The sequence below is a fragment of the Carassius carassius genome, chromosome 3, assembly GCF_963082965.1.
Source record: "Carassius carassius chromosome 3, fCarCar2.1, whole genome shotgun sequence".
NCBI lineage: Eukaryota > Metazoa > Chordata > Actinopteri > Cypriniformes > Cyprinidae > Carassius > Carassius carassius.
Window position 1 is genome coordinate 42621110 of NC_081757.1, and position 27872 is coordinate 42648981.

Consider the following 27872-nt stretch of genomic DNA (forward strand, 5'->3'; position numbering starts at 1 on the left):
TCCAAATTTGCAGTCAGAACCGAGTAATGACCAATAATGCTGGAAGCTTAAGGATAAATTGGCTTGCCACTAAAATGTGTTGGTGTTTTGGTCAGACGTAAAAAGCACCTAATATTTCAGATACATAAAGGAGAATATTTGACATGAATTATTCCATCTGGCATTCTGGCAAAATAAATAAATAAATAAATACATTATAATGCAATAAACTTCAAAAGTTTGGTAGGCTAAATCCACAATTTTGAGACTATTTAGTTAACATTTAACGGGTCCTTTTTAGCTTTAGCCAGTAATATTTCAAATGTGGACCTATTTTATTAAAACTTTTGAGTATAGGCCTTCTCATGTTTGCAACATTTAATCAATGGATGGCTCCACAAGCATCCACAGATGTCTAAATATCCCCTGACCCCAGAACCGCCCTGAATACGTTTTTGTGCTGATGTGCCGTTTCTTTCCTATGAGCATCCATGCACTAAATTGCATCCAAATGTCGCTAAACAGAGGGCAGTGCAATAAGAGCAGTGTGGATGCAGTTAATAATCTGCCTGCCTCCGACTCATCAACGCTTAAACAAATCCTTACGATTAAATGAGAGTATATGAGCATTATATCAACAAAGGCTGCTCGCACAGAATAGACGATGATATGAATCATTGCCTGCTACATTTCAGCAATGCCAACCGGAACAGGACGAAGTCACCGAACGAACAAAGAAGCGAACAGCACATCCTTTCTCACTTACGGGATTGCATCAGTGGCATTCGGTGTCACTCGCATGAAAACTGCGTCCTCGAATGAAACTCACCGACAACAAAGCGATGTCTGACAGCTGTCTGCGCTCTTCCGCTCTCTCTCTCTCTTTTTCTCCTCTCGGGTTATTCTTGTCGAACTGACGTCTTTTAGGCTAGATCGTAAGCTCGACGAATCTGTCGTTTTTGCTCAGCAATTTCCTGTGATTTGCAACCTCGAGAACAGGTGCAATGGTGCAGCGAGCGAGCCCTTCCGATGCGCGCGCCTGCCGAGCGCCAACACGCGAACACTGCGGTGGTGTGTTTTAAAGGTGAAACACATCTCTCTCTCTCTCTCTCTCACACACACACACACACGCACCCGGTTCAGCGAGTGTCCTGATCTTATTTCACACTCTCCTCTCCTGAAAGAGACGGGGTTTCTGCTTAGTGCAGATTTGGGAGAAACATATGCGCACTGAGCAAATGCAGCAGAATCAAATGCCAGAATTGGTGCTTCTCTCTAATAAAGGCAGTAATGTTGCACGGAATAAACAATTCGTTAGATTGGAGGCCAACTGCACATGTAATTGAATCGCTAAAATGAGTTTATTTATGAAGAATGAACGCTTGTTTTGGTCAAAAATTCCAAAGAAGGATCCAACAGAATCTGGAACGAATTTCTTGTTAATTATTGTTTATAAGCATGTCTGTTTCCTCTTTCTGATAGGCTTTGGGAAATTACTGAGACCCCATTCTCAGCACCACCGATTCAAGTTTCACTTCCAGTTTTCTTGCATTACTGTATATGTATAAAGTCTAGTACTTATTTTTTGTTGCTATGATCATTTTACATTTCAATCTATTTGCACAAAGCATTCCTCAAGACATTCATGTACAGTCAATGATTAAGCCCTCATATAAATAGGATGGAGTAACCTTCCCAACGCTGCAAATACACAGCAAACCAAATTAATGCCTTATTTGACCTTTTTTATTGTTGTTTTGGGCCTTGTGAATTTAACGACTGCATTTGGGTGTTAATAAAAACATGTATTGTTTATTAAAGCTAATAGTGTTTTTACGCACGTCTCATTATGTGCTTTGAGATTTGCTTGTACAGTATGTTTGTGGATATTTTGGACTTTCAGTGGAGACTATTGCATGTCTTTTTGTCATATGTTTACACTACATAAAACATTTAGGACGCATTATCAAGCATCATAAATATTTCATAGTGTCAATATGATTATCCTGCGGCCTCTCTGCTTTCTCTCACCTGTTTTCAGTTTCAGGTGCATCACCTGCTAATGTGTTTTTTAATGTTTGGTTTTGCTGAATACGTTGCATAAATATAAATATAATTTATGTACTGGCAAATACACAAACACAAACAAGTATTACAGGATATGTTCATGTATTTATTATTATTATAATTGCCAAACACAAATTAACTCTTAGATGCACTAAGTTAACCTGACCTTTAATAAAACAACAGTTTTTGAATGCATTAATCTATAAAAACATATAATGCCTGAAACGAACCTGATTCTAATTCAAAGTCCTTCTGGTGTCACAAATTTTACCCCAAAAATGCACCTTTGAAAATCAAAATGACATATTTAAAAAAAAATAATAATTCCCTGTGCAAATAAGTTCTTCATGCCTTAAAATAGCTTGAATGTAACTTTACCCTTATCTCATGTAGTTGACAGTAACTTATTACAGTAACAACATTACTATTTACAGTAACTAATTAATTACTAATACAATTTGAGTAATAATATAACCCTGTTACCATCCATAAAACAGCTTTTTAATTAGTTACTTTTGATGCCTCAACCCCTACAGACTTGAAGTCCAGCAATCCAATTCCTAGCTTTATTTTCATAATTTTCATGATTTGCTCAGGCACATAAAGTCACCAGTGCAGCAGACAAGCTTGGAATATGGAAAAGCTTACATTCATCGAACTGAAATATTGCTATTACATTGATTTTGTCAGGAGAAAAGATGTTCATTGATTTGTTATGATGCTGATATAAATTGTATTAGAAAACGAAACACAGCTTCAAGCTACAAAAATAATGAGAATCCTATCACTATCAACTTCTGAATGAGATCCAGTGTGGATTTTGGTGAAATGATGAGGCAGAAATAGGTAACACTTTACTTTAAAGGGTTAGTTCACCCAAATAGCTAAATTATGTCATTAATGACTCACCCTCATGTCGTTCCAAACCCGTGAGACCTCCATTCATCTTCGGGACACAGTTTAAGATATTTTAGATTTAGTCCGAGAGCTCTCAGTCCCTCCATTGAAGCTGTGTGTACGGTATACTGTCCATGTCCAGAAAGGTAAGAAAAACATCATCAGTAGTCCATGTGACATCAGAGGGTCAGTTAGAATATTTGGAGGGACTGAGAGCTCTTGGACTAAATCTAAAATATCTTAAACTGTGTTCAGAAGATGAACGGAGGTCTCACGGGTTTGGAACGACATGAGGGTGAGTCATTAATGACATCATTGTAATATTTGGGTGAACTAACCCTTTAAAGGGACTATAAGTAGGAATTACTCCCATCTAGTGGTGAAATTGTATTTTGCATTCAAACTGATTTTGCTCTCCAGCGCCTCGCTTTTTCAAATGCGCGTTGCATCTACGGTGAGCAATATGTACCAAAAAGCTTTGACAGGATGTCTTCTAATAGCACTTCGTTTTGGCGACAATGTTTTCTTCTACTGTGGCGCGGCATATGTATGGTCCATAATAAGAATGCAATCCAGACTTTTAAACTTGCCGGTGCAGTTTCAAGCGCCTCTCACTGCTTTGCACCTGTGTTTCTGGCTCTGACCGAAAACGCGTTGTGGAAACGTGTTGGCTTAGTACTTTTTGTCCCTCTCTGCTATTATAGTTTTGCAAGATGGCGGAACTACATGGAAGCCTCCGTCGACCTACCCGTCCCATGTATATAAAGATAATAAATTCTTCATTTACGAGGATTAGTTTAAACATTGGCATAGGTATTTGTACACCATTGAGGGCATATTTATGAATAAAAATATTGATTTTAGATAATAAAATACCTAAAAAGTTACTTATTGTCCCTTTAAGGTGTCCTTGTTAAAGGTGTTACATTTACTTACAATTACATTAACAATAAATTATGCATAGTTACATGCAATAAATGCATTTCAGTCAACACTAACAGTTTCGATTTTGAATACTGCAATGATCCACAGGGACCTATGCAAAACACTTAAACCCTATCAAGTTGCCATGATACACGGCTTGCTATGATGCCCGGTGCTTCTTACAGTTTTCAGTTCCCTGTATGCAGTGAGGGATTAAACGATGAAAAGGCTTAAAAAGCTTTCAGGCACGAGAACAGGAATATTGACCTCACTGAGGTTTATGCTGGGATTAATAGGAACACATACACAATAAACACGTATTTTATAAATAATACTTACAGTAGATTGAAGAACAGTAAGTAGAGTAATAATGTATATAATGTATAGGATAATGTGCTTTTTTTTATTCAGAGAGGCTGTTTCTTGTCTGCTCTGACAGTCACCCTTATTATAGGGTCTGCTTCCTGTTTGACAGGAAATGATGTGATGCCGGCTGACCTTTATGCATGGTCTGAAAGAACAAGGTTAACTTCCGTTTGGTTCAATGTGTAGTTTCTCTCTACTTTGTTTCCTCCATGCTCACATTTTGTAAGTGATCCGCACAATAGATTAAATAGATATGCACTCGTACAAAGTGAAATATTTTCCCCTAATTTCTGTCAATAAAATCAGAACAGTGTATACTTCGTATGCACAAAAAAATACAACTGCTAGACTAAGGCCCTGTTTGCACCATTTACGTGTCTAGTGTGACACAATCACAAGTGGTCAACCGAGACAGATTGCAGTTATCACACACGTCTCAAATAAATCTAGTTTAAGCGTGTCTCTGATATCTTGAATACAGTTTCCTTAAAAAGAGGGACAGAAGAATAAGTGAATTTACAAATTAAACTATAAAGTATAAATATTCTTTTCTTATCGTGTTTTACTTCCTCCAGTATAACGTCATGTCAGTCTGTCACTGCAAGTTGATATTAAACTGAAAAAGCTATGTAATATTATTTAGCACATATCGATATTTTTAAACAACTGATATAGTGGGGAGTAAAATAAAAATCAATACTTACAGGCAGTACTTTTAAAGGACGATCATTTCACTTTACCACTTGTCAAATGTCAAAAGAGAACAGTTTCATCCAAATTCTGAGTATTAAAACTTTTGTAGCTGGTTTATGGAAGCCAAGTTTGTTTTTATGAAAATAAGGATAAACTATTATGAATATTTATAAGAACACACTTAAGTGGACACTTGCAATTAAATGAAATTTACAGTTGAAATGTATATTAAATGCAATAAGCCGAACCTTTTCACCCACTTAAGTACGACTTAAGTACATCATCTATGTACTTTTAAAATAGACTGAATGTAAATATGATTAAAGTTCTGCTGAATGTTCTGATAAGCACTTACCATAAAATATACTTGAATGTCATTTCTGTTGAAGCATGTATGCTGCACATTTAAATATATTTGTAATTACACACTTGTAATGATGAAGGTGCAGTTCCGTACTTTTAAATATATTGTAAAATATCACACTATAGTCCAAATTATAATCAAGTACTTGTGCTTAAGTATGTTAGTCAGCACATCTAAACAAGTGTACTTCTTTAAAACACCACAAAAGATTAAACTTACTATTATTTATGTTTGATTTTATTGCAAAGTGCACTTTTTAAAAGTGTACTTAAGTGTCTAAGTGTACTTAAGTGTGTACCTGCAAGTAGCTTTTTTTATATACTTTTAAGATTTGAACTACATCACAAGTCCACATTCAGTACTATTAATCATCACACTTCTTTTTCACAAGCATCCTGAAGTTGTGCATTAGTTGTGTCTCTGTCTCATTTCTCTGTGCTTAGAGAGCAACCCAAGTAATGATTGGCTCCCCTAATGTGGTACTAGTGCAAGGTCACCCCAGTGCTTAAAGCGACACTATTTTTAGTATATGACACTGAACACTGAATAAAAAATAAATGCCACTTTATGTTTAGTGTCAAAAAACGGCTGCTCGACAAATATAGCAGAGGACAAAATAAATGTGTCCATGGGAAAATGAAACATCTTAAGCAGACCATCACACCATATTCAGGACAGGCTTAAAAGGTCATCGGTTTTTGATCCTTCTCAAATGCAAAGTTTATAACAAGAACAAAACCTCAAGCAGGAGTTGAATCTGCATTTGAAATGGCAGGTGTTTTGTGAGTTGTGTGTTTGTTTGACACGTGAAGAGGAAGAGGAACTCGCATGACGAAACAACACAAAGGGAATTAAACTGGGTCTTTCAAATAAGAGTATTTTATACTTTTTGTTTGGATGTTTTCTACTGTATGTGTGAGTTTAGGTGACTTCCTCTATCTATAGGTCCATTTCTGCACGTATGTACACGTTCCTTCCTGTGTTATTAACAACTTGTGTGTATATAGGTTTATTATTACAATATTTCCCTCTTTGAAGCAGTCAGTAGAGTCACTTTATTCATGAAAACAGGACACTACAAGTGAAAAGGTTGATGTTTATAATGTTTTAATGTAATATATAAGTAAAAATACAGTAAAATAAATCAATAAATCTTATTACAATTTAACTATTTTCTGTGCGAGTATATAGTAAAATGTAATTTATTTCTGTGATGCGCAGCTATATTTTCAGCATCATTCCTCCAGTCTTCAGTGTCACATGATCTTCAGAAATCAGAATAATATGATGATTTGCTGCTGAAGAAACATGTTTTCATTTTTCTGATTATTATCAATGTTACCCAAAAGTTTTCCATTCTAAAGTCTGTGGTAAGAAAGATTAAAAGAAATTAATAGTTGTATCCAGTAAGGATGCATTAAAATGTGACAGTGAAGTAATAGTAAAGACATTTATAATGTTACAAGAAATTTGCTTAAAAAAAATTAAAATGCTGTTCTTTTAAACTTCAAAGCATCCTGAAAACGATACATTACCGTTTCCATGTTTTCAAAATTGATAATAAGAACCATTATTACAAATTGAGCATTAAAAATAAGTGAAAAGCCACTAAGAATGATTTCTGAAGATCATGTGAGTAATGGAGTAATGATGCAGAAAAATCAGCTTTGATCACAGAAATAAATTACAGTTTAAATATTTCAAAACAGGTACTTTAACGTAATAATTTTTCACAATTTAACTGTTTTCACTCTATTTTTAATCAAATAAATGCAGCCTGGGTGAGCACATTCTTTAAAATAAAAATTGTCTATTGAAAACTGCCATTGTAAATATTTTATTTCTACAAATGCTAAACTTTTAAATTAGGAATTAGATTAATATAAAAACAACAGTGGTCTGTAGCATGTCCTCAATAATGTGTATGCATGCATTTATGTTTGAAATAGCTACAGAAATGGGGCTTTTTGCCCAAATGGACAGGAAGAACATCTGTTCCAATGAAAGAGAGCGAGACACACTCACAAAAAAGACCCTTCCCTCCATCACTACATCCATTATACTTCTGTCACACTCTCCACTCTGTCCATCCTGACGTCTCTGCACCTGCGCCTGCTTCAGAGCCTTTCCCCACTTTACATTCTCCTCCCATTTCAACTAATATAAACACATACACTCTTTAAATATAAAGGTCCCAACTGGGGGGTTTAAAGAACCATTCAGTGAACAGTTCTTTCTTAACGTGAAGAACATTTTCATATTCTAAAGAAGCTTTTGCCAACATAAGGAACCTTCTGCGGAATAGAAAAAGATTTCCATGAATGTTAAAGATTCTTTATAGAAGCATTGGCTCAAAATACGGAACCTTCATTTTTCAAGTGTACGCCATCGTTAATTATTAAAGAAATGACATATATCAGTATTAGTGTGTTTAGTGATATTAGTATGGACACATCTTTGTAATTTTGGTTGTTTTTGTAAATTGCATCTGTTTGGCCGAATGCTGTAAAAGTGCATGTCGTTCTGCTGAAAATGACAAAAAGCATCAGGTGTGAATTTACACATTTCTAGCTTATTAATATCAACTAGGCCATTGCTTGATATGACCTTCCTAGAGAGTCTATTCTCATGACTTAATTAATATTAATGAGCCGAGGTGAGCTGAGCCCTGGGCTCGGTTCTTCTAATATCAAGTTCATTTGATCTGTCCATCAAACCATTAGGTTCAGGTTTCATACATTTGCTTGTTTCAAGGAGTTTAGAGAAAGTCCGCTAAGCACAAATAGAAACTATTTACACTATAAACATAAGAAACTGGACACAATAGTGTGAATATTTGACAACGGATGAAAATAGTGCATCCTTTTTAACTCTCTCATGTTCAGACAGAGTCTCAACGATTTAATGAAAAGTTACTGTACAAACATCATACACTCTAAAATCGTTATATAAGCTGCAACCCAGTGTGTTTTCAAGTGCTTTTTAAGAATTCATGCATTCATATAGTATATAATTTGTAAGCACAGCAAATGAATATTTAAGAAACATCCGTCAATCATGCAACAGACACACACACACACACACACACACACACACACACAACTGAGCATCCAGCATCCTCTTTACGATTTGTTTGCTAATTTTTTGCACGTTTATGCTGCTACAAGTCTTATTATACTGTATATTGGCTGCTATTCTTACTGTATGTTTACACTTATGTTTACATTACTTCGGCACTGCACCAGGACTGTGCCCTTTGTCTGTCCCAGAAGTCATTGTAGTACATATTGTGCATGTTTGCACTACATATTTTTATGTAGTCCCTAACAGTTCTGTGTCTGTGTAATGTAACACTTTGGTCCTGGAGAAACGTTGTTTTGTTTCACTATGTACTTGCATTTGGTCAAACTCCACTTGACTTGACTTGACTTGAAATATCTACAGTATTAAATATTTTTGTTATGTATGAAAGAATACAAATTTTCCATATTCAACAGAACTGAATTATGGGCTGGTGATTGATATTATTGGCCATTAAATGTGTCTGTGAACAAAAAAAGAATAATGAGGCCCAAGATTAAGAAGATGCTAAAAGTTACTTAAATTTAAGTCAGCGAGTTACATCAATTTGGCTCTTTTGCCTTTATATAAGTCATTGAAAGTGGGATTGAAGCATGGTTGCACTTTTGAAAGCTATGGCAAAATGTAAAATGTTTTAACCTAGTGCAAAAAATTAAAAAAAAAAAATCAGGATGGTGAAAGGTAATTAATAGTCAACGGGATCATGGCTTGCATTTTAGTCTCACCCATTGCCACGCATGTTATTGCATGGTTATAATGTGTATGATTGCACGTTTTTTAAGTAATTCATTTGAAGAAAAAAAGAGGGCAGAACTATTTCATGAAGTGATTCTGTACTAACTTGTTAGATTTGATTCACAAGAAAGCATGCAATTTTTAGATAAAAAGAAAATAAGCATGCAAGTTACCCCTAACTATTAACCAGATTGCATGAAAACAAATAAGTAAAACAGTTATGAATCACTATGAGATTGTGCTGAAAGGTCTCCCTCATATCCTTTGATGCAAGTAAGAGGCATATACATACAAATACCAGCCTCCTTTAAATATCGTTGTGTCTATTAGCACATGGTTCGGTTTGCGTACATATTTTTAAATCCCCCATATGGCCACAAAATTTGCATGCTATTTGTTAGACTGCACAAGCAAATAAGAACCTTTAGGAAATCACAGCCTAAACATACTAAAAACAGCCAGATGGGAGTCTTTTGTTTGATCAGATGAAGAAAAAAAGAACTATGATAAATGCATTTTGAAATTAGCTTTTATGCACTACATTTGTTTGTTTGTTTTTTACTGTAAAATAAGCCCCTCCCCTCCGTCCAATCAAACCAGCCAGTATTTAAATGTCTGGAGACTATTGGAAGGGCTCTTATCAGACCAAAACGTAACTCAAACAATCAAGCAACTGTCAGATGGCCAGACAGAATTAAACAGAAACGATGCACAAACGTCCTCTTTGTGTGTGAGAGCGTTCAAGATGTTTTTGCTTTCCTCACCGCAGAAGAAAATTCACACTGCTCTAACGGTTCCTTGACCATTTATCATTTATTGTGATGTCTGCCATCATATAACATACCGTCACCAAATACATTTCAAAGATATATCACAAGCCAATTGCAAGATTCACACAAACAGCTAATCGAACACTTGATATGCTTATTCAAAATAATCATATAAGAGTTTACAGTGCAAATGTGAAAACTAATGTTAATATTTCAATCAAACACATAATAGTCAATAGTGTGCATTTTAATGTTGATTTAAATAAATGTATGCTTGGCAGAATCACATTTTATACTAAATGCATACCAATACTCATAAGATCATGTTGTCCAGACAGTGTAGGTTATTTGTGAGGCCTGTCTAGTGATAATGGGATCTGTCTCTAGCTCTTAGGGTATATAGAGCATTAGGACACACATCTACATCAACACAGCTTCCCATCATTTGGGTCGAAGCATTTCATATTTAAGTGTGCCATTTTAGCATTGCCCTCTATATTTAGCTTTGCTTGCATGTTAGAGCAGGTCAGAGGAAGATAAGTGGAATAAGAGAAGAAAATACTGAATGTATTCATCCAAATCATTCATTCATTCAAGGAAGTCTGCTCTGTATACTGTATAATTTCATGAAATTGTTATAGGGTTTGGTTTATGGATCTACATGATGGTACACTGTAACTTAAATTAATGTGACAGTACATTTTACATTTTTAACAATTATATATTATTATATAAGTGCTTCTGTTTAGGTTTGGTGATATGGATGAAAGATTTATATGAATACTGTATATCTATAAAACAGTAAACATTTTAAAGTCTACATGATTAATAAATATTTTACATTTCTATATTTGTACATGACACTTTCTTCTTTTTAGATGCAGTCAGCATTGCTTTAGCATTTTCAAACGTACAAACATAATTTGTGTTTGCGTCTGTAAATGTTTTCTATTAATATCTATAATCAATGAATCTGCATATAAAGATGTACTTAAGTGGGTCAAAAATTGTATTTAACATGGAATTAATGGTCATAAAACATTACACTCAGTTCAAGCTTAAGTATATATATAGAATTTCTTAAGTATATTCTTTAAAAAAGCTAAATGGTATTTTTATCCTTTTTTTAGGAGCGTGCAATTGTAGTGTGTTCTAATATACTCTGATATATCTGAAGGTTCAGCCTCTCATAGATTGTTTATGAGAAATGATTTTCACCAGAGTCACACCTCAGGCCAAAACCAATCAAATGAACCCAACAAGCGCATGTGTCACTGAGAGGATGAGAAAAGACATCATCACACCACGGCCGAACAAATGCGTCAAGGTGCAAGACACCACTGTGCAGTTACACACATTAACGTCAGTTTCACAGGGTCAAGAGCTGCCGTCAAAAGCCATGCAGTCGTACCCTTTATTGTGCATGCTTACAGATATATCTGCTCTTCCTGTTCTTATTCCACTCCCTCTGTTATCTATTCATCTATTATCAACGTATCCCTAGAGCCCGGAGAGCAACCCTTCCCCCATCCTAAACGAGAGAGAGAGAGAGATTGATGGAGGCTCTACAGTGCATCTTGATTTTCCTCTCCACCTTCAACACCAGCAGCAGAAGCAGCAGCGCTAGCGGAAATAACTTCATCTGTGCAAACTTCACCATCCTCGTGATCATGAATCTACACACATTCCATAAAACGTGAAAGAAATCCTTACCCTTTTTAAATGTTTTTTTTCTTCACTCATATCCTTCCTCTCCATGTCCTCTGTCTGTCTTCATCTAGTGCACATCCTCAGCAAAGGTCTGCGGGGCTCGGTATGTGTGTGTGTGTGTGTGTGTGTGTGTGTGTGTGTACAAGCCAGCGATGACGTGCAGACGTGTGAAGCTAACAGAGCATGGTTTCAACCTCAGACATCACTTCCTCTGCTTCACAATGTGTTTCCCTTTACTGTGTTGACACATCCTCTTCTCTGCCTCTCCATTACTTGTGTCCTCCACAAACTGCACATGTAATCACAGAATGTGCTTGTGCCTTGAGTAGAAACTATTTTAATTTACACACTGCTCAGTTTCACAGTTGGCACTGAATTATAAACTGAAATTGTATTCCAGTAATCTTCGAAAAATAATTTTTATGGTGTACAGCAAAGTGGGTGGTATAGGCAAGCTTGGGTCAAAAAACCATTCATCTCACCGTCCAGATTTCATCTCAGCTCCACATAGACACCTTCGTCTCTTCTCCTCATGCCAGCATTGTTGTGATCTCTCTGCACGCTTTTTGCTTCACCCAATACAGAAATGCAATCCACCGTTGACATCTTGCTGTAAGAATCTCACATTGTGCTGTTCTTACAGGGACAGGTTGAGCTGCTCTCTGTCTTTTTCTGCCCCTCTAGCATGCCGTCTTTAATACCCATTCACTTTAAACTAAAGCCAGCCCCTTCCTCCGCCCCGCATACACTTCTGCTCTCCACCCCTCCTGTCTTTCTGTCTTTTCTCTCCTTCACCCACTTGCTTGGATCTCTCTTGCCCTCTGGCTCCTCAGCCTCCTCCTCACTGTAGCTACAGTAATCCTGTTTCTAGATTAATATATGGATGATCATTTTTCACCAGGAATGGAAATATTCCATGGATGTTAAAGATTCTAAATGGAACCTTCAGTTCCTTTCATTTTTACGTTTTTTTTTCAATTCTCAGCATTTTTGTGCTTCCACGATTGAGAATGTGTGTGTGGATGCATGTACATTATGTGTGTGTGCATAAGCACAAACACTCCTGACTCATGTCAGCACACACATACACAGTCATTCAGGATGTGATATTACGACTAGGATTGGGAGCGGCTCTCTTCTAGATTCAGTATTACAGATAGAGGTCTCTCCTACGGCTTGACCATCTGGCAGCAGAATGGGGTGACCCTCCCTGATACTAACCCAACACCACGGATGCAGGGGAGGAGTGATTTGGGGGGTTGGTCGATGTCCTTCACACACACACACACACACACACACACACACACACAAGTTTGTTTTTGTGAAAAGTGGGTTCATCCCATAGGCGTAATGGTTTATATACTGTACAAACTGTATATTCTATGGCCCTACACCAACCCTACACCTAACCCTAACCCTCACAGGAAACTTTGTGCATTTTTACTTTCTCAAAAAAACTCATTCTGTATGATTTATAAGCATTTTGAAAAATTTCCTCATAAGTCACCCTCTCCTTGTAATACGTGTGTCATACCCATGTCATTATACAGAGTGTTGTCCTGATATGTCACAAAAACAAGAGCACACACACACAGACACACACACACACACAGACACACACACACACACACACACACACACACACACACACACACACACACACACACAGACAAAGCCTTTTTGTTTGACTCCCAAATGGCAATATTACTGTAAGACAGGAAAGTATGAGTTGATTCTATTTATATATATATATATATATATATATATATATATATATATATATATATATATATATATATATATATATATATTTCTTTTTATAAGTTATGTATATTAAATCAGAATGCATTTCTAACTGAAACCTTGCAGATGAAGGGACCATGAGCAGAGCTCTTCTGGAGCTGTGTTGTTTGTGTTAACTAAAACTAACACATCAAAATCATTTTCTGTATCATTTACTATAATAGTATATAAATAATTCTAAAATAACATTTCTGGAACCAGTTAAGTTGTAATTAGGGGAATTGTATAGGCTTTTCTCTAAAATCCACTTCAGGCAGTTTTATAGTGAAAGTCACGTTAATTTTTATACTTCACAAGGGTAAGATGGTTTCACAGATAGGTGATACTGGTTTCTCACAAGGTTTCTTTCGTGATTTGTTTAACCTTTGCTGTGGATGTGGCTTCAGGCCACAGAGATAATAAACAAAAATAATAAACCAAATAAAAACAGGGGACTGATATCTGTATATTTACCCAGGTTTTTCAATGATTATATGGTCATCTAGTGGACATTGTTGGTACTGTTGCAATTTTGCAGATTACAAGTGCATGATTGCAAGATACCAGTGTCCCTAATGCATGGTAACTGCAGATTTAGTCATTTTTAAGTATTTATAAAAAGGCAGCTCTTTGTTTTTCTTCATTTGCTTCCATTTTCATTCTGCTCTATTCTCATGAATAAATCAAATCCCCAATTTAACCTTCTGTATCATTTTTTACAGTATTATTAATACATTTTATAAACACAGTTTCCAGAACAGACACTTAGTAGTGGCCCTGGTGAGGTTTGTTATACACTATAAAAAATAAAAACTACAAGAGGTTGATTTATTGTAAACAGAAGGACAGTCATGCAAAAAAGTACCTCATCCTCTCGGCGAAGTATGGTGTTTCTTTGATGTTGCATGGCTGTTTTTTCTTCCAAAAGGCTCTGGTCAGCTCATTTTACTCATTTTCAAGAAACATCTAAAGACTCATCTTTTTCGACAGCACTTAACCAACTAATACTAGCACTTTCCCTTTTCTTGTCTTTTCATTTAAAAAAGAAAAAACATGGCTATGTGTTCTGTATAGACTAACTGAGACAATATCATTAAGACATCAAAAATAAAATATTAATAATAATAATGAGAATAAAAGAAAAACAATATGTAAACAAACTTTTAAGCGTACTTTGCTCCATGAGAGAGGGTCACACAGTGGAGTCAGCTGTCTCAACCGTCCATGGCTTGTGTACTGCAAACACATACGAGCTTCATCACTGTGTCTGACACATGACTCTGTTCCTCTTTCGGGCTTGAACTGATGGTAAAACTAAAGACATTATTAACTGTCACACATTAACTGTTAAATTAGATTTATTTTGAAAGATGAAGCTCGGGATTATAGAACATTTCCGACGAGTGCTTACAGTGATCGGCCAATCACAATGCACTGGGTCAGTTGGCCAATCAGAGCTGACTGTGCTTGTCAGAAGGAGGGACTCTGTAGGAAACAATGCATTTGAGAGAGGCGGGGCATAGAGGACCTACAATAATTTACAGTATTTGAAAAATTATGTTTTTTGAATATTAAAGCATGTCAACACATTCTTTTACACCAAATACACAATATACTGATCTTTAAAAAAGCATCATCTGACCCCTTTAAACACAACAACAACATAATCTGTACATATAGCCTATCCTGTTGAGGCAGACTTGTAAAAGCTCAAACCGAGCATCAGAATGGGGAAGAAATGGGATTTAAATGACTTTGAACGTGGAATGGTTGTTGGTGCCAGATGGGCTGGTCTGAGTATTTCAAAAACTGCTGGGATTTTCACACACAACCATCTCTAGGGTTGGTCAGAAAAAGAGAAAATATCCAGTGAGCAGCAGTTGTGTGGATGAAAATGCCTTGTTGATGTCAGAGGTCAGAGGAGAATGGGCAGACTGGTTAAGATGATAGAAAGGCAACAGTAACTCAAATAACCACTCGTTACAACCGATGTATGCAGAATACCATCTCTGAACACACAACACGTTTAACCCTGAAGCAGATGAGCTACAGCAGCAGAAGACCACACCAGGTGCTGCTCCTGTCAGATGAGAACAGGAAACAGAAGATACAATTCACACAGGTTGGAAAAATGGAAAAATGTCGCCTGGTCTGATGAGTCTCGAGTCTCTTCTGCTGCAACATTCAGATGGTAGGGTCAGAATTTGGTGTAAAGAACATGAAAGCATGGATCCATCCTGTCTTGTCTCAACGGTTCAGGCTGGTGCTGGTGTAATGGTGTGGGGAATAACTGAGCGTCGTTTAAATACCTGAGTATTGTTGTTGACCATGTCCCTACCTTTATGACAACCATGTACCCATCCTCTGATGGCTACTTCCAGCAGGATAATGCAACATGTCACAAAGCTCAAATCATCTCAGACTGGTTTCTTGAACATGACAATGAGTTCACTTTACTCAAATGGCCTCCGCAGTCACCAGATCTCAATCCAACAGAGCATCTTTGGGATGTGCTGGAACGGGAGATTCACATCATGGATGTGCAGACATAATTTATATTAAATACTACAGAGTTTTTGATATATAGTATAGTAAAGTGTATTGTACTGTATATATTATAACTTTGTTATTGAATGCTAAAAATAGTTTTTACTACAGTATACTACTATATAATATACCCTAAAGTTGAAGAAAAATTGTGTAGGGCAGTATTGGGTAAAGTCATTTGTTTGTACTACTACAGTACATTTGTTATGTTACCACAGCAACTATAGAATTACCACAACAAATTAATTCAAGTATTTTAGTATGGTTTAAAAACACTATCCACCTTTTTCCTGACATTAAAATGGGCGCCGCCATTTGTAAATTCTATGGGTCTAGCTTCCGGTCTCATTTGCATCCAGCTATTTTTAGCTGTACAAAACAGTTCGTTTTTCTGCTTGATATTGATAATTGATTTGTCCTATCATTACATTTACATTTATTCATTTAGCAGACGCTTTTATCCAAAGTGACTTACAGATTAGGACAGTCATATCATATTATTTTAATCTGTTAATCTTAATTAAGAACACACTGGTTTGTAGTGCAAACAGTTTTACCGTTTCGTGCACGTCGTTATTCTCCTCGTTATTTACCTATAGCGGCTAATGAAACGGAAGTCTCACCCATAGGCTTACTTCCACGTTGAGGAAAAAGGTGCATATAGTGGGCCATTTTCTATAAATTACTGTAGTATTTTTTTTCATGCGGGTCACTATCTTATGCTAAAATATTCTAATAAGAAAACATAACTAGCTATGTAACAGCTTATTGGCCTAATGGTGAATGAGTAGCCTATGTTTCCTGACACTTTTGAAAGTTTGTAGTGGAGACGCTTGAAAAGCTGAATGTAGATGACATGATCAAAACCATCGACACTAATCGCAACAAGAAAAGGCAAGTATTCCACCATGCAGTGAAACAGGGATTAATAGGCCTCCTTTAACTCTTTAATTAGACAGCCACATTTTTTATAGATCACCATCAAAGTCCCTTTCAAGGAAAAGGCTGTTCACTCTGCAAATAAAGTTATATTCACAACGACTTCGGACAGCTAATACAAAACCAAGTCCTATCTAAATGAATTGGGGAATCCTGAAATCTCAAAAAAGATCAAAAAAGAAAAAAAGCTTATTTTTCATGCTAAGTTCTAACGGCCGCTACAGTGACGTTACCAATCAGCGTTCTTACATTTAGAAAGCGGGACTATTCCGCCACATTGCGCATGCGCAATTTCTCCCATTCATAAGTATAAGAGTGAACCATTTGTATTTCTAGTCTTTTTGTCACTATTCACTAACGTTCATGTTTTTTTAGAAAGCTGACAAATTTATTTGTAAATCTGGCATCTGGTAAGTGTGACGAACGTGAGTGGCATATAGGCCTATAACAGATTTATTCAATATACTTTGTGGACACCAGTCAAATTTAAAGTGACCCTGTTATGGTGAAAGCTTCATATATATATATATATATATTTTTTTTTTTTTCTTCTTTTTTTGGAAGTTCCCAACAACAGGTTGACATGCATGCAAGGTGAAAAAAAAACTTTCATTGTCTTATAATGTGCATTTATTTTATTTATTTTTTTACCTTATTTACTCAACAATAAAAAAAAATTACAAACCCCACCTTTGCGTGGCGCTGATCTGCGGTGATTGGTGAGATTGATCGATTTCATTTTCATTTCATCTTGCTTGTAATGCCTGATAAAGCAGCGTTTGTGAGCGCAGTGTTGCTTTGTGTACAACTGTATTTACTGCTCCAAAAGCGGCACCCTAGTAGCAAAGAATACATTTGCATTATCATTCTGCCCAACCCGAAAAGATCAACAAGTGGGCGGACAATATGCTAATGTTTTGGATTCGTTTAAAGCTGCAGTCCGTAACTTTTGACGCTCTAGTGGTTAATAAACAGAACTGCTTGCGGCTTGCGGAAGAACATTGTAGCCGGAGCTACTTCTCTCTGTTTATGTCTATGAAGAATCTCAAAGGTACCGGGTTACTCCGCCGCGGTACCCCCGAAGCAATCTAAAATAGTCACTTATTATAGATGTACCCTAGTGATTCAGGACAGGCTAAAAACACGGGTTGGAAAATGGATTCATGGTGTACTCGCTTATTATATACAATTTGTAAATCTTGAACACAAAAAAGTTATGGACCGCAGCTCTGATTGGTTGTTTCTTACCGGGAGCGGATGAATTTCTGCAAATGGCAATAGGAACACTTGGAGGAGCCAGAGGAGCTTGATTTTTTCACAGATTATCTGTCTCATATTCTACTGTCAGGACATAATGACAGGTTTCACAAATACATTTTTACAAAAGTTACCTACTTCAGCTCTAAAAAAAAAAAACGGGTTTCTTACATAATATATAGCCTACCCCACTAGAGATTACATCCAGATTTGTTAATCCTCATTTGAATTGCAATTTCTGTAATTTCAGTAGGGCTTACTGAGTCTATTGATCATATTTTTTTTTTCAAATGCTCCCTTGTTAAGGAATTTTGGTCTGAGGTGTCAAAATTATTTTCTTCAAAATCCAATGTAGACATTTATTTAAATATGTGTGCTATATTTTGTTATTTTTCTCATTGTAAACATAAAATAGCATATATAGGAAATGTTTTTATTTTATTGGGATATATTCATAAAAGTACGTTTTTTTCCCCAACAGTCCCAAAACTATATCATTTTCTTGGTGACTTGAGCTAGGCTACTTAATTATGACACTGGAAAATATTAATACTTAAAAAGGTGTCAAATTTCTGAAATCGTATAAAGATATGCTGAATGTTACGTAATTTTGATTTACTTTCTCTGTATTTCTGTTTTATCTCATATTTATTCTTATTTCTATAATTTTTTCTTTGTCTTCCTATTTCATTTTTGTATCCATAATGTCATCCAATGTTGTATTTATTTGTTGAAGTTAATGGTTTATATTGGTTTCACTGATTCAGAGTCGACTCTTTCATTTGAGGAACAATAACTTGATACAGGGTGCACTTTCAGATTTTAAACTTTGCAGGATGATTTCATTCACTTAGAGTTTGCTTTTACATTGCATGAAAGGTAATGTTCAAAAATCCATAATATGGGCACTTTCATCCATTTCTAACACTAGGGGGCGCTACAACCTAAGTAAATCGTAGTAGTGCAACTATATGGCCTACGAAGGCTGTCCATTATTTGAAGCTAGATTCTGATTGCAGTAGAAATGCATCTATTTTTTAATCCCAAAACAGCAGTCTAAACTGAATCGAATAAATCATGCTCATAGTCTCTCATATAGATTTTTTTTTTATATATATATCACTTTCACTTTCTTGTGTGAAAGAAAGGATATATATATCAATATTTATTGTAATTGAAAACAATCCTACAGACCTGCATATTAAAAAGTTGGTTGCATGAGAAGAATATAACATATTCAATATTGAATATATTAAGAATATATTCAATTATCACCAAGAAAAAAAAACTAATCTTTTGTAATACGGAACAAACATTTTTCAGTGTGCAACACCACAGATTAACTTCAATGTAAAATCCATTCTCACTCTAAAAAACACATCTTCCTTTCCCTTTTAATTAATGACAAAACACTGTACATATAAAACAAAACATTCAACAAACAGCATGGATATATGAAAACAACATATGAGTTAATATGCATACAAAACCTGTTACATGCCCAACTAACATAAGAGTCAGACTTCCCAGACTAATATCAACAGTTTCTCAGATCAATGGAAGAATTTTGTAAATCACATCTTAACAGTTAATGCTACAACATACAGTGCATTAAAAAAGAGAAAGAACAGGGATATTCTCAGATTGGAAACATGAGCCTAGTGTTGTGAAACAGATGTTTTTTGCATCTCACAACAACAGAGCCAGATTTATTTTAAAGGGATGTTTAACGTCGTTTGAACACAGGGCCATAAGAACTACTTATGATCGTTAAAATTAGAATGAATTCTTCAACAAAAAGCCAAGGTCATGCCATTTCCCCATTCATGTTTTTATTTCAATAAGTTTAAAATAAAATGTTCTATTGGAATTGATGGAGCCATCATGAGTGTCTAACTCATCATCAGTTAGTGTTAAATGCTCAGATATGTGGCTGGAAAAGCTTCTGGACATGTGACCAAAAGCTGATATCTCATTTTCCAACGTACTCGTTCACCAGATGGAAAAAAAACCAAGAACAAACAAACTTTGACAGGCGAATGTTTGGTCATGGTGTGAACAGCTTTACAGAAATTCATTGTTTCATTTCAAAATCTTGTTCACACATAATATTTGTGGTGTGAAAGGAGGGCCTTTTAATTCTATATAATTCTAATAATCTTTCTTTTTAAATATAGATCTTTTTTTTCACAGCATTCAACACAGATACATCAGTTATAGCTAAAATATCAACTACTTCTTTTATTGCAGTTAACTCTTTCAAGATACATTCATTTGGTAAAAACAAAAAAAAGTTTGGGATTTTGTTTTTCTCCCCATTTTGATTGATTCAATAAATTCAAAGGTTAAACAACATTACAGATGATTGCATAATATTTCAGATGCAAACACACCTGTTCTATGCCACCAGCATGAGTTTACACTGAAACTGCTTTGGTGACATTAAGCTCCAGTTCAGTTGCATTCACAAAAAGATCTTATTACTACAGTGAAAGTACACCATAATGATAAACCCTACAAATATGCTTGAGATTTTTGCGATACGTTTGGTAGTACATTCAGACTTGAGCAGGGAAGAGGCAGTTGATCAGTTGCAGCTTGAGTCCAGCAGACAGCAGCATGTCCATGTCCCATCCCACAGTTCAGCCCAACTCCACATCTCGTTTCCTTCAACATTGTTGTGCTCAACACAAGACCGTTCATGAAGTCGCCAAAAATCTGTACACCCTAGGGAAAAATAAATATACTTAAATGCATTTGAAATACATTTGTTTCATGCTAAGTATATTATAAATACATTTTCAAATTTATGCACTTCATAAAATGCCCTGCAACTGTACTGTTAGTATACTAAACTGGTATACTTAAAGTCTGCTAAACTGGAACAACTCATTTTGTGCTTAATGCACTTCAAGTGTGGAGGAATATTACCGGAGTACAATTAAAGATAAGCTTAGGGTGTACTCACACTAGGCACGGTTGCCATGAACCGTGTGTCGCCTTAGTGGCGCGAAAATTTTCACGTAATCGTGCTGCTTGTATGAGGAGGTTTGCAAGGTACCAGCTGAGCTTTTGGAGCATCGCAAAACCGTGACGCCACGCGTCCTGTTCCGTGCTCCAGCACGGTTAGCGCTCACACTGCATGCGAATCGCGCCCGAGTCCAACTGAGCCGTGCTCTGGCCCACCTCTTCCAAGCGGGCCAGGGCCGGCCAATCGAGCCGCGCACGGGCACGGTACGGAGCACTCACACTAGTCAAACGAACCGCGCTTTGGTGGTCAAACGCACTCGGGCACGGTTCAAACTGGCTAGTGTGAGTACACCCTTAGTATATTTAGATTGTGCTAAAGTGGAACTATTGCAAGTACACTTTAAATATTTCGCATTTAAAGACAGTGATGGCTTGAAAGTCTCCCGACAGCAATCATTAAGTTAAGTGGTTTAAATTTCTTTATCTGTATTTATATATTCTGTGGAAGGCGTAGGACCAAGAATTGTACGTCCAATCAAAACGTTCGGTCCGAGCATTTTAAATAGATTTCCTACCTGCCTGACAACGTATGTATCTGCATACCTCTGTGCACCATGTTCACGCAGACAGAATACGTCATTACGTCTCAAAGAAACAATGCGATATCACACATGCGAAGTTCTCACGTTAAGCCGCTTGTCCACCAGCGTCTCGATTTCTGACGCGACGTCAAAGCCCATTCATTTCCTATGGAACTACGTCAGGCAGCAAAAAACGCCCCGCAAAGCATGATGGGTCGCGTCGCGTCGATTTGGTCAACAGCAGCGCATCAAAAAAGTATCTCGGTGGATACTTTATGCAAATGAGAGCGTCAAAACGCGGGGCAGCAGCCAATGGAAACTCGGCGGCGAGAATTTGTGTATGGCCGTTGCTATGGTTTCATATTTAAAGTTCCAGGCGCGAAAATGGAGGAAAAATTAATTATTGTGCTCTGTAACTTTCCGGTTATATATGATTCCAGCCTGGACATATATAGAAATGCCAAGCAGGATGGGATGGACCCAGAACTGCCGTCTCCCCCTCTTCCAACGCAGGTACAACACCGCAATGCTGACCACCCGGTTCCTGATAGCGAGTCTTCGTCGTCGATCCATTGCAAAATGATAAATAAATGATAAAAAAGTATTTTTCCCTCCAAAACTTCACAAATGACGTCCGTACAATGTCCAGCCCACAAATTCCGCCCCCAAGCAGCGAAAACGTCACAGGCGTCGTGTCGGAACGAAAATTGATCCAACGCTGGTGGACAAGCGGCTTTAGACTGGGATTATTATTAAAAATGGTAGCCCGCAAGAAGCTTGCAATACAAATTGCCTGTGCGCTGATTTGCAGCGAAAACAAGAAAAAGAAAAGAAGAATATGGAGGACGAAATAGTTGGGGAGACGCGAGGAACAAGAATGATGTGTTCTGCAATGGGAGTTGGAGTTTAATACATAACTTTTCAATGTGCTGCTGTAGCGGATGGTCAAGCAAATGTTTGTGCTTTGTTTCTGTTTGATATAATTGTAATGTTTATGTGTACGCTAACTCATCAGCCATGCTTGCTGATATTGTGGTCTATAACTCCTCCCCGAACTCCCCGCTGATCTGTATCTTGCTCTCTCATTGGCTGTCGGTCATCGCCGATGTAGTTTTTAGTCAGAACACTTTTCACACAGCATAATTTTGAATGCTAACAGGTCCAGATATTTAGCATGCCAAATATCTCAGGGGCATCGGCGACTCATCTGCGATTCTCTCAGATCGCGTCTTTGCTCAATCACACTGCGCGAACGAGCGTGGGACGTTCACTTTCAGTGCTATCAGGCTAATGTTAGCATTTTCCAAGATCTCCTATTGCACCGTTAATATTAAGAAATGTGCATTGTGCACAAGTTGTAAGCCAAATAAAGTTTATTGTTTTCATCATTTTTATATCAGTAAGTCTCGAGTTAGCAAATATGTTCACAGATTTTAACCATACTTAGCATGAAATAAATGTTTTTTAAATATTACTTTTTTACTAGCGCAGTTAATAATATTGAGTGAACAATAAAATATAATGTATAATGTTCTAACTTAATTTTTGTTCTTCTGAGAAATGTATTTATGTAGTGATGCAGAATGTTGGTTTACCAGTTTAGAGGTGGCAGTCAAATACGCCCTGCTCAGCCGCCTCAACATCCTCTTCTGAGATGACTGAAGAGACCCAAGAACAAGCAGAAATAGGCAGAGAGAGGCTGGTAAACACAGCTCATCTAGGTTCTGCAGTTATGAGACGTGTGTGTGTGAGAATGTACCTGAGTTAGACGGGGCATTGCTGGGCAGAGGGAAGCTGTAGGATCTGGACTGCAGTGACGGTGGAGTCTCATGACTGACGCTCTTCGTTCTTTTACGGCATTCGACCGTCAGGCGTCCATAACATGCTTTATGACAGTTCACACCACAGACTGAGAGAGAGAGAGAAAGAGAGAGAGAGAGAGAGAGAGAGGCAGGGTTAGTATTTAGGGTGGTGGACAAAAGTGAAAATAAGCAAGCTCTTGTGAAAAAGAAGAAGTGGACTTCAAAGTTTAGATCTTCAATGTATATTTTAAGATAACTGAAAACATAATGAAATAAAAGGCTGCTTACTTAAGAGACAGATTTCAATATGTTTCACACTTAAGTACACATTTAAAGGTCCCGTTTTTCACGCTTTTTTGAAGCTTTGATTGCGTTTACAGTGTGCAATGTAACGTGTTCATGTTTCGCGTGTAAAAAAACACAGTATTTTTCACACAATTCACCTATCTGTATACTGCTGTTTTCACTGTCATAAAAACGGGCTGATGTCTTCCTTGTTCTATAGTCCCTCCTTCAGAAATACGTAACGAGTTCTGATTGGGCCAGCGGTTCCTGTGTTGTGATTCGACAGCAGCTGAGCGCACGCTGCCCTCCTGGAAACATGATTGGACTAGTTTTGGGGCAGTTTTGAGAAGCGAGTGGACAGGAGCATGTGCTGGAGATGTACTTATAATCACAGGAGCGTTTTTACTGACGAGATGCGCATGAAAATTGCATTCGTTTTTTTTGCACAGCCCTAACATCTAGTTAAAAAAGCTAAACAGAGTTGCCCACAAAGGTGACTGGACTCTGAGATGAAAATAACAGCGTTTCGACGACATGGCGACAAACACAAACGCAGCTCTTCCTCTTCTCCGTCGGAGCGCAACAAGACCACGCCCCCTTTTTGTGTATTCATGTGTGCGGAGGTTAGTCAAAAAACTGTTTTAGTGACATCATTACTGCAGGAAGTAGAGGGATGTAGTCCAAACGAGTCGTTCGATGTCGGCGAATTCTGTTAAATATCTCGCTTGGCATTGAACTTTGAGCTTTAGAATTGTACAGATATCATTTATACTCTAACAACAACATTACACACTAACTAAAGTTTAAAACATGGGATCACGAAGAAGGGGACCTTTAAATGATTATGTTTTAATAATCCGTGTTATGTTTATTTGAACGTGTTTACGAGCATACTTAAAGCACTTGATTATTATTTTAACTGTGGTGTTCTGTTTTATATATATACAGTACTACATTTAAAGTTAGAATATTTCAAGTGTAATTAATTGCAATTTCATAGCAAATGTGTTTTACAAATATATTTAAACACATGATATACAAGTTTGAAAAGAAATGACATAAAAGTATATTTTATATTTCAGCAGTACTTCAACCATATTGTAAAATCAATAGAAGTAATTAGTAAATAACATACAGTATAAAGAATCCTACTTAAGTGGGTCAAAAAGCACTGTAATTCTTCAAATTACATTTCATATAAAATATAATGATATTAATATTATTTATATTGATTGCATTTAATATACATTTAAACTATAATGCATCAAATTTAATTGCAGTTAAGAAAAAGAAAGCTTTTTTACATCCTCGAGTGACACGTCAACAAGCTCTAAACACTCAAAAGATGCAAAAGGTTTTTCTCATTTCTTCCAGATCCTTTATTTTCCCACTTTACTCATTTCTCTCTCACTTAAATGTCAACACCAGCTATCTTGACCATGTTTCTCTTTTTACTCAGACAAACAGCATGTACAGGTCTCCTCGAAATACCACCATGAACCTGCTGAGACAGCAGCCATTCAAATTCATGTTAGGGTTAGCCACTAGCCCAGCCGATGACATTAGAGGATTCATTTGAGAGCTCTGACTTTAAGAAAAAACCCCAATGAATTTTGGCTAGTGGATTCTGCATACCCGAGTCAGCCCCCGTGCATACGGGTATAAATAAAATAAATCTCGAAAGCTCCAGCTTCTGCATCAATTCTGCATTTAACCTCAGAGGCCACTGCGACTTCTGTTGCAGAGGAAATTGTAAGAAAATATTGCACAAAATGAAATCTTGAAGAAAGTTACACAGCAGGACAATGCAATATTGATACTGTCCACCTTCACAATACAGGTATTCACAGCTTCTGGAACTCATTACTAAAATGTTATGGTTTAATATGATATGCAAAGATTTTATGATTTCTGTATATAATATATTACATACCAAACACGCACGCATACAGCTCTCTCTTACCTTTGCATTTATATCCTTGTTTATAAAAGCCCCATATCTTAAAAAGAAAAGAAAAGGAAAGAAGTTATTTTTGAGGAAAAAAGACAGATGCAGAAAGGATCTGGAAATGAGAAGAGGGAGGGACTAAGATCAAGAGAATCACAGCAGGTAAACAATAGATGAAAGGGAGAGAACAAACATCACAAACACAACATCAGAGGCCACACACACACACACACACACACACTCAATGGAAGGGGTACAACAAATAATACACAGCTGCACACCGCACCATGCTTAAATAAACCAGCAGATCAAAGCCAGTGTGTTCAGGCTAATTTCTAAAACTGTCCATCTGAGAAAACCCAAGATGCATAAAAAAAAGTGTTGCTATGAGACTTACAAAGCCTGTGCAGTGTTCGCAGAAGGTGGGTTTCACATATGTGGTCTCAATAAAGGTGTGTATGAAGCCCATCTTGCAGTTGAGCAAAGAACTGGCCTTCATGAAGTAATCTATCATCTCCTCTCTGCTGATCTGTCCATCCCTGATGAATGGGGAGAGACAGAACATGACATGAGAGAGTAAAACAGATACACTCAAAAACTGGCATCAATGCACTTACTGGTTTTTATCGAGTTCTCCAAACTTGCTGAGATAAGGGAAGTTATTCCTGATACACTCAAACTCTTCACGTGAGATCAAGCCGTCGCCGTTTGTGTCGAAATTCTTGTACACAGACTGTGAAAAGAAAACATGAAAATGTATCTCCAAAAATACATCTCACATGCTGGTAATTAAATTATAAACAGTGTAAACAAATACATACATTTGACCCTGCCTGCACTAAGACCCATTACTGACAAATCCTACATCGGCAACTAAAAACTAGATTTGGCTTGGCTCAAAAATAGACCCCTGGAGTCTCAAGACATGTTTTTTAAAGATAAAGAACGTGAGCATCTTGAAAAAGCAGTGCTCAGGTCGTGAGATGCTGAAAAAACAGCGAGACACAATGCTACGGCCTAAATATCATAGAAAGAATACAAGAACATGTCCTGTGTAAATGTGCACAAAAGAAATTTCCATCACACATTTCTTTGTCAAGCAAATAACTAGAACAGCACGGATAATCAAGAAGGAGGAGAGTCTGACTGAGCTTGCAGCAGTAAATAAGACGAGCAGGGGTTTAGTATAGGCTCAAATCAAAGGTGATGTAATGGGTTTGACAAATTCAAATGAAAATAATGTTCGTTTTTCTCTTACATCCACCATCTTCTCGATATGATTGCTGATGATAGCAGGGTTAGCTTTAGGCTTGACTGACGCTGCCCACTCGTCAATCATTGAGAGCTGTTGAGGAGCTGGACTGGAGGAAGAGGATGAGTTCTGATCCACCCATCAAAAAATAAAGTCACATTATTTCACACACATTTAAATCAAATCATGTGAGTTTATATGTTACTGTAAATTCTACATTTCTTTATAACCAAACATCTACATTTCTGATATATATATATATATATATATATATATATATATATATATGTATTAAAAATCTACAAAAATGAACTGTCTGGAAACTGACTGCTGGTTTTGCAGCTCTGGGTTCCCTCTGTAATGAGAGCTGATAAATCTCTTCTTCTGTGTGATACTGGTCCAGTGACACCTACACATACAGATTCAATAAATTGCAAATGAATACTTTTTAGGAAGAATACATGCATTAGTATAATTATTAGCTTTATATCCTATATACTGTATACTCTGAATTTCTTTGTGTCTATGTGTTTATACTATATTTTTATTTATTATCTATTTACATTATTTTGGAATATGGACTATGGAGCCTACCCCCCCCCCCCCCCCCACACACACAGACAGATAAAAAAAAAAAAAAAAAGTGAATAGTGAATTTTTGGCTTACAGTTCTGACTTTTCTTTTTTCAATTCTGTTTTAAAAACTTCTGTGAGTTATGTCACAATGTAACTTCTCAGAATTGTGAGTTTACGTCTCAAAATTCTGCATTTGGAACTTAGCTGTGAGTTTATATTACGCAATTCTAAAAAAGGTCACAGTTCTATTTCTTTAGTCAAATGGGCAGTGAAAGCAAAGTTTAGAGACTCATCGTAAATGAAAAAACCCTGTAGTTTCTGAAACGGTCAGCTTTCGATCAGACCTG

General features: G+C 36.7%; 3 protein-coding genes across 7 annotated transcripts in view; 1 reads left to right on the forward strand and 2 right to left on the reverse strand.

Annotated features, from left to right (window-relative positions):
• Positions 1-12278, reverse strand: part of zmp:0000001168 (signal-induced proliferation-associated 1-like protein 2) — a 53713-nt gene extending 41435 nt beyond the window's left edge. For 2 of the 5 annotated variants that reach the window (XM_059539247.1, XM_059539223.1), the window contains exons 1-2: positions 12069-12277; positions 11590-11875 (exon numbers count right to left, since the gene is read on the reverse strand). The gene's annotated coding sequence lies outside the window, so the exon portion shown is untranslated. Of the gene's footprint in view, positions 1-808; positions 1037-11589; positions 11907-12068 lie in introns of those variants that run through there. The other 3 variants (XR_009427521.1, XM_059539239.1, XM_059539231.1) reach the window with 3 other exon arrangements.
• Positions 1-17946, forward strand: part of LOC132115358 (26S proteasome non-ATPase regulatory subunit 9-like) — a 110894-nt gene extending 92948 nt beyond the window's left edge. Inside the window, exon 4 of the mRNA XM_059523812.1 lies at positions 17788-17946. Coding sequence (XP_059379795.1) covers positions 17788-17946 — 159 coding nt within the window. The remainder of the gene's footprint in view (positions 1-17787) is intronic.
• A 2068-nt stretch (positions 17947-20014) lies between these two features.
• LOC132127405 (RAS guanyl-releasing protein 2-like) overlaps positions 20015-27872 on the reverse strand; it is a 31222-nt gene continuing 23364 nt past the window's right edge. The window contains exons 10-17 of the mRNA XM_059539262.1: positions 27278-27358; positions 26956-27078; positions 26315-26430; positions 26095-26236; positions 25713-25749; positions 23422-23571; positions 23258-23320; positions 20015-20838 (exon numbers count right to left, since the gene is read on the reverse strand). Coding sequence (XP_059395245.1) covers positions 23262-23320; positions 23422-23571; positions 25713-25749; positions 26095-26236; positions 26315-26430; positions 26956-27078; positions 27278-27358 — 708 coding nt within the window. The 3' untranslated portion in view covers positions 20015-20838; positions 23258-23261. The remainder of the gene's footprint in view (positions 20839-23257; positions 23321-23421; positions 23572-25712; positions 25750-26094; positions 26237-26314; positions 26431-26955; positions 27079-27277; positions 27359-27872) is intronic.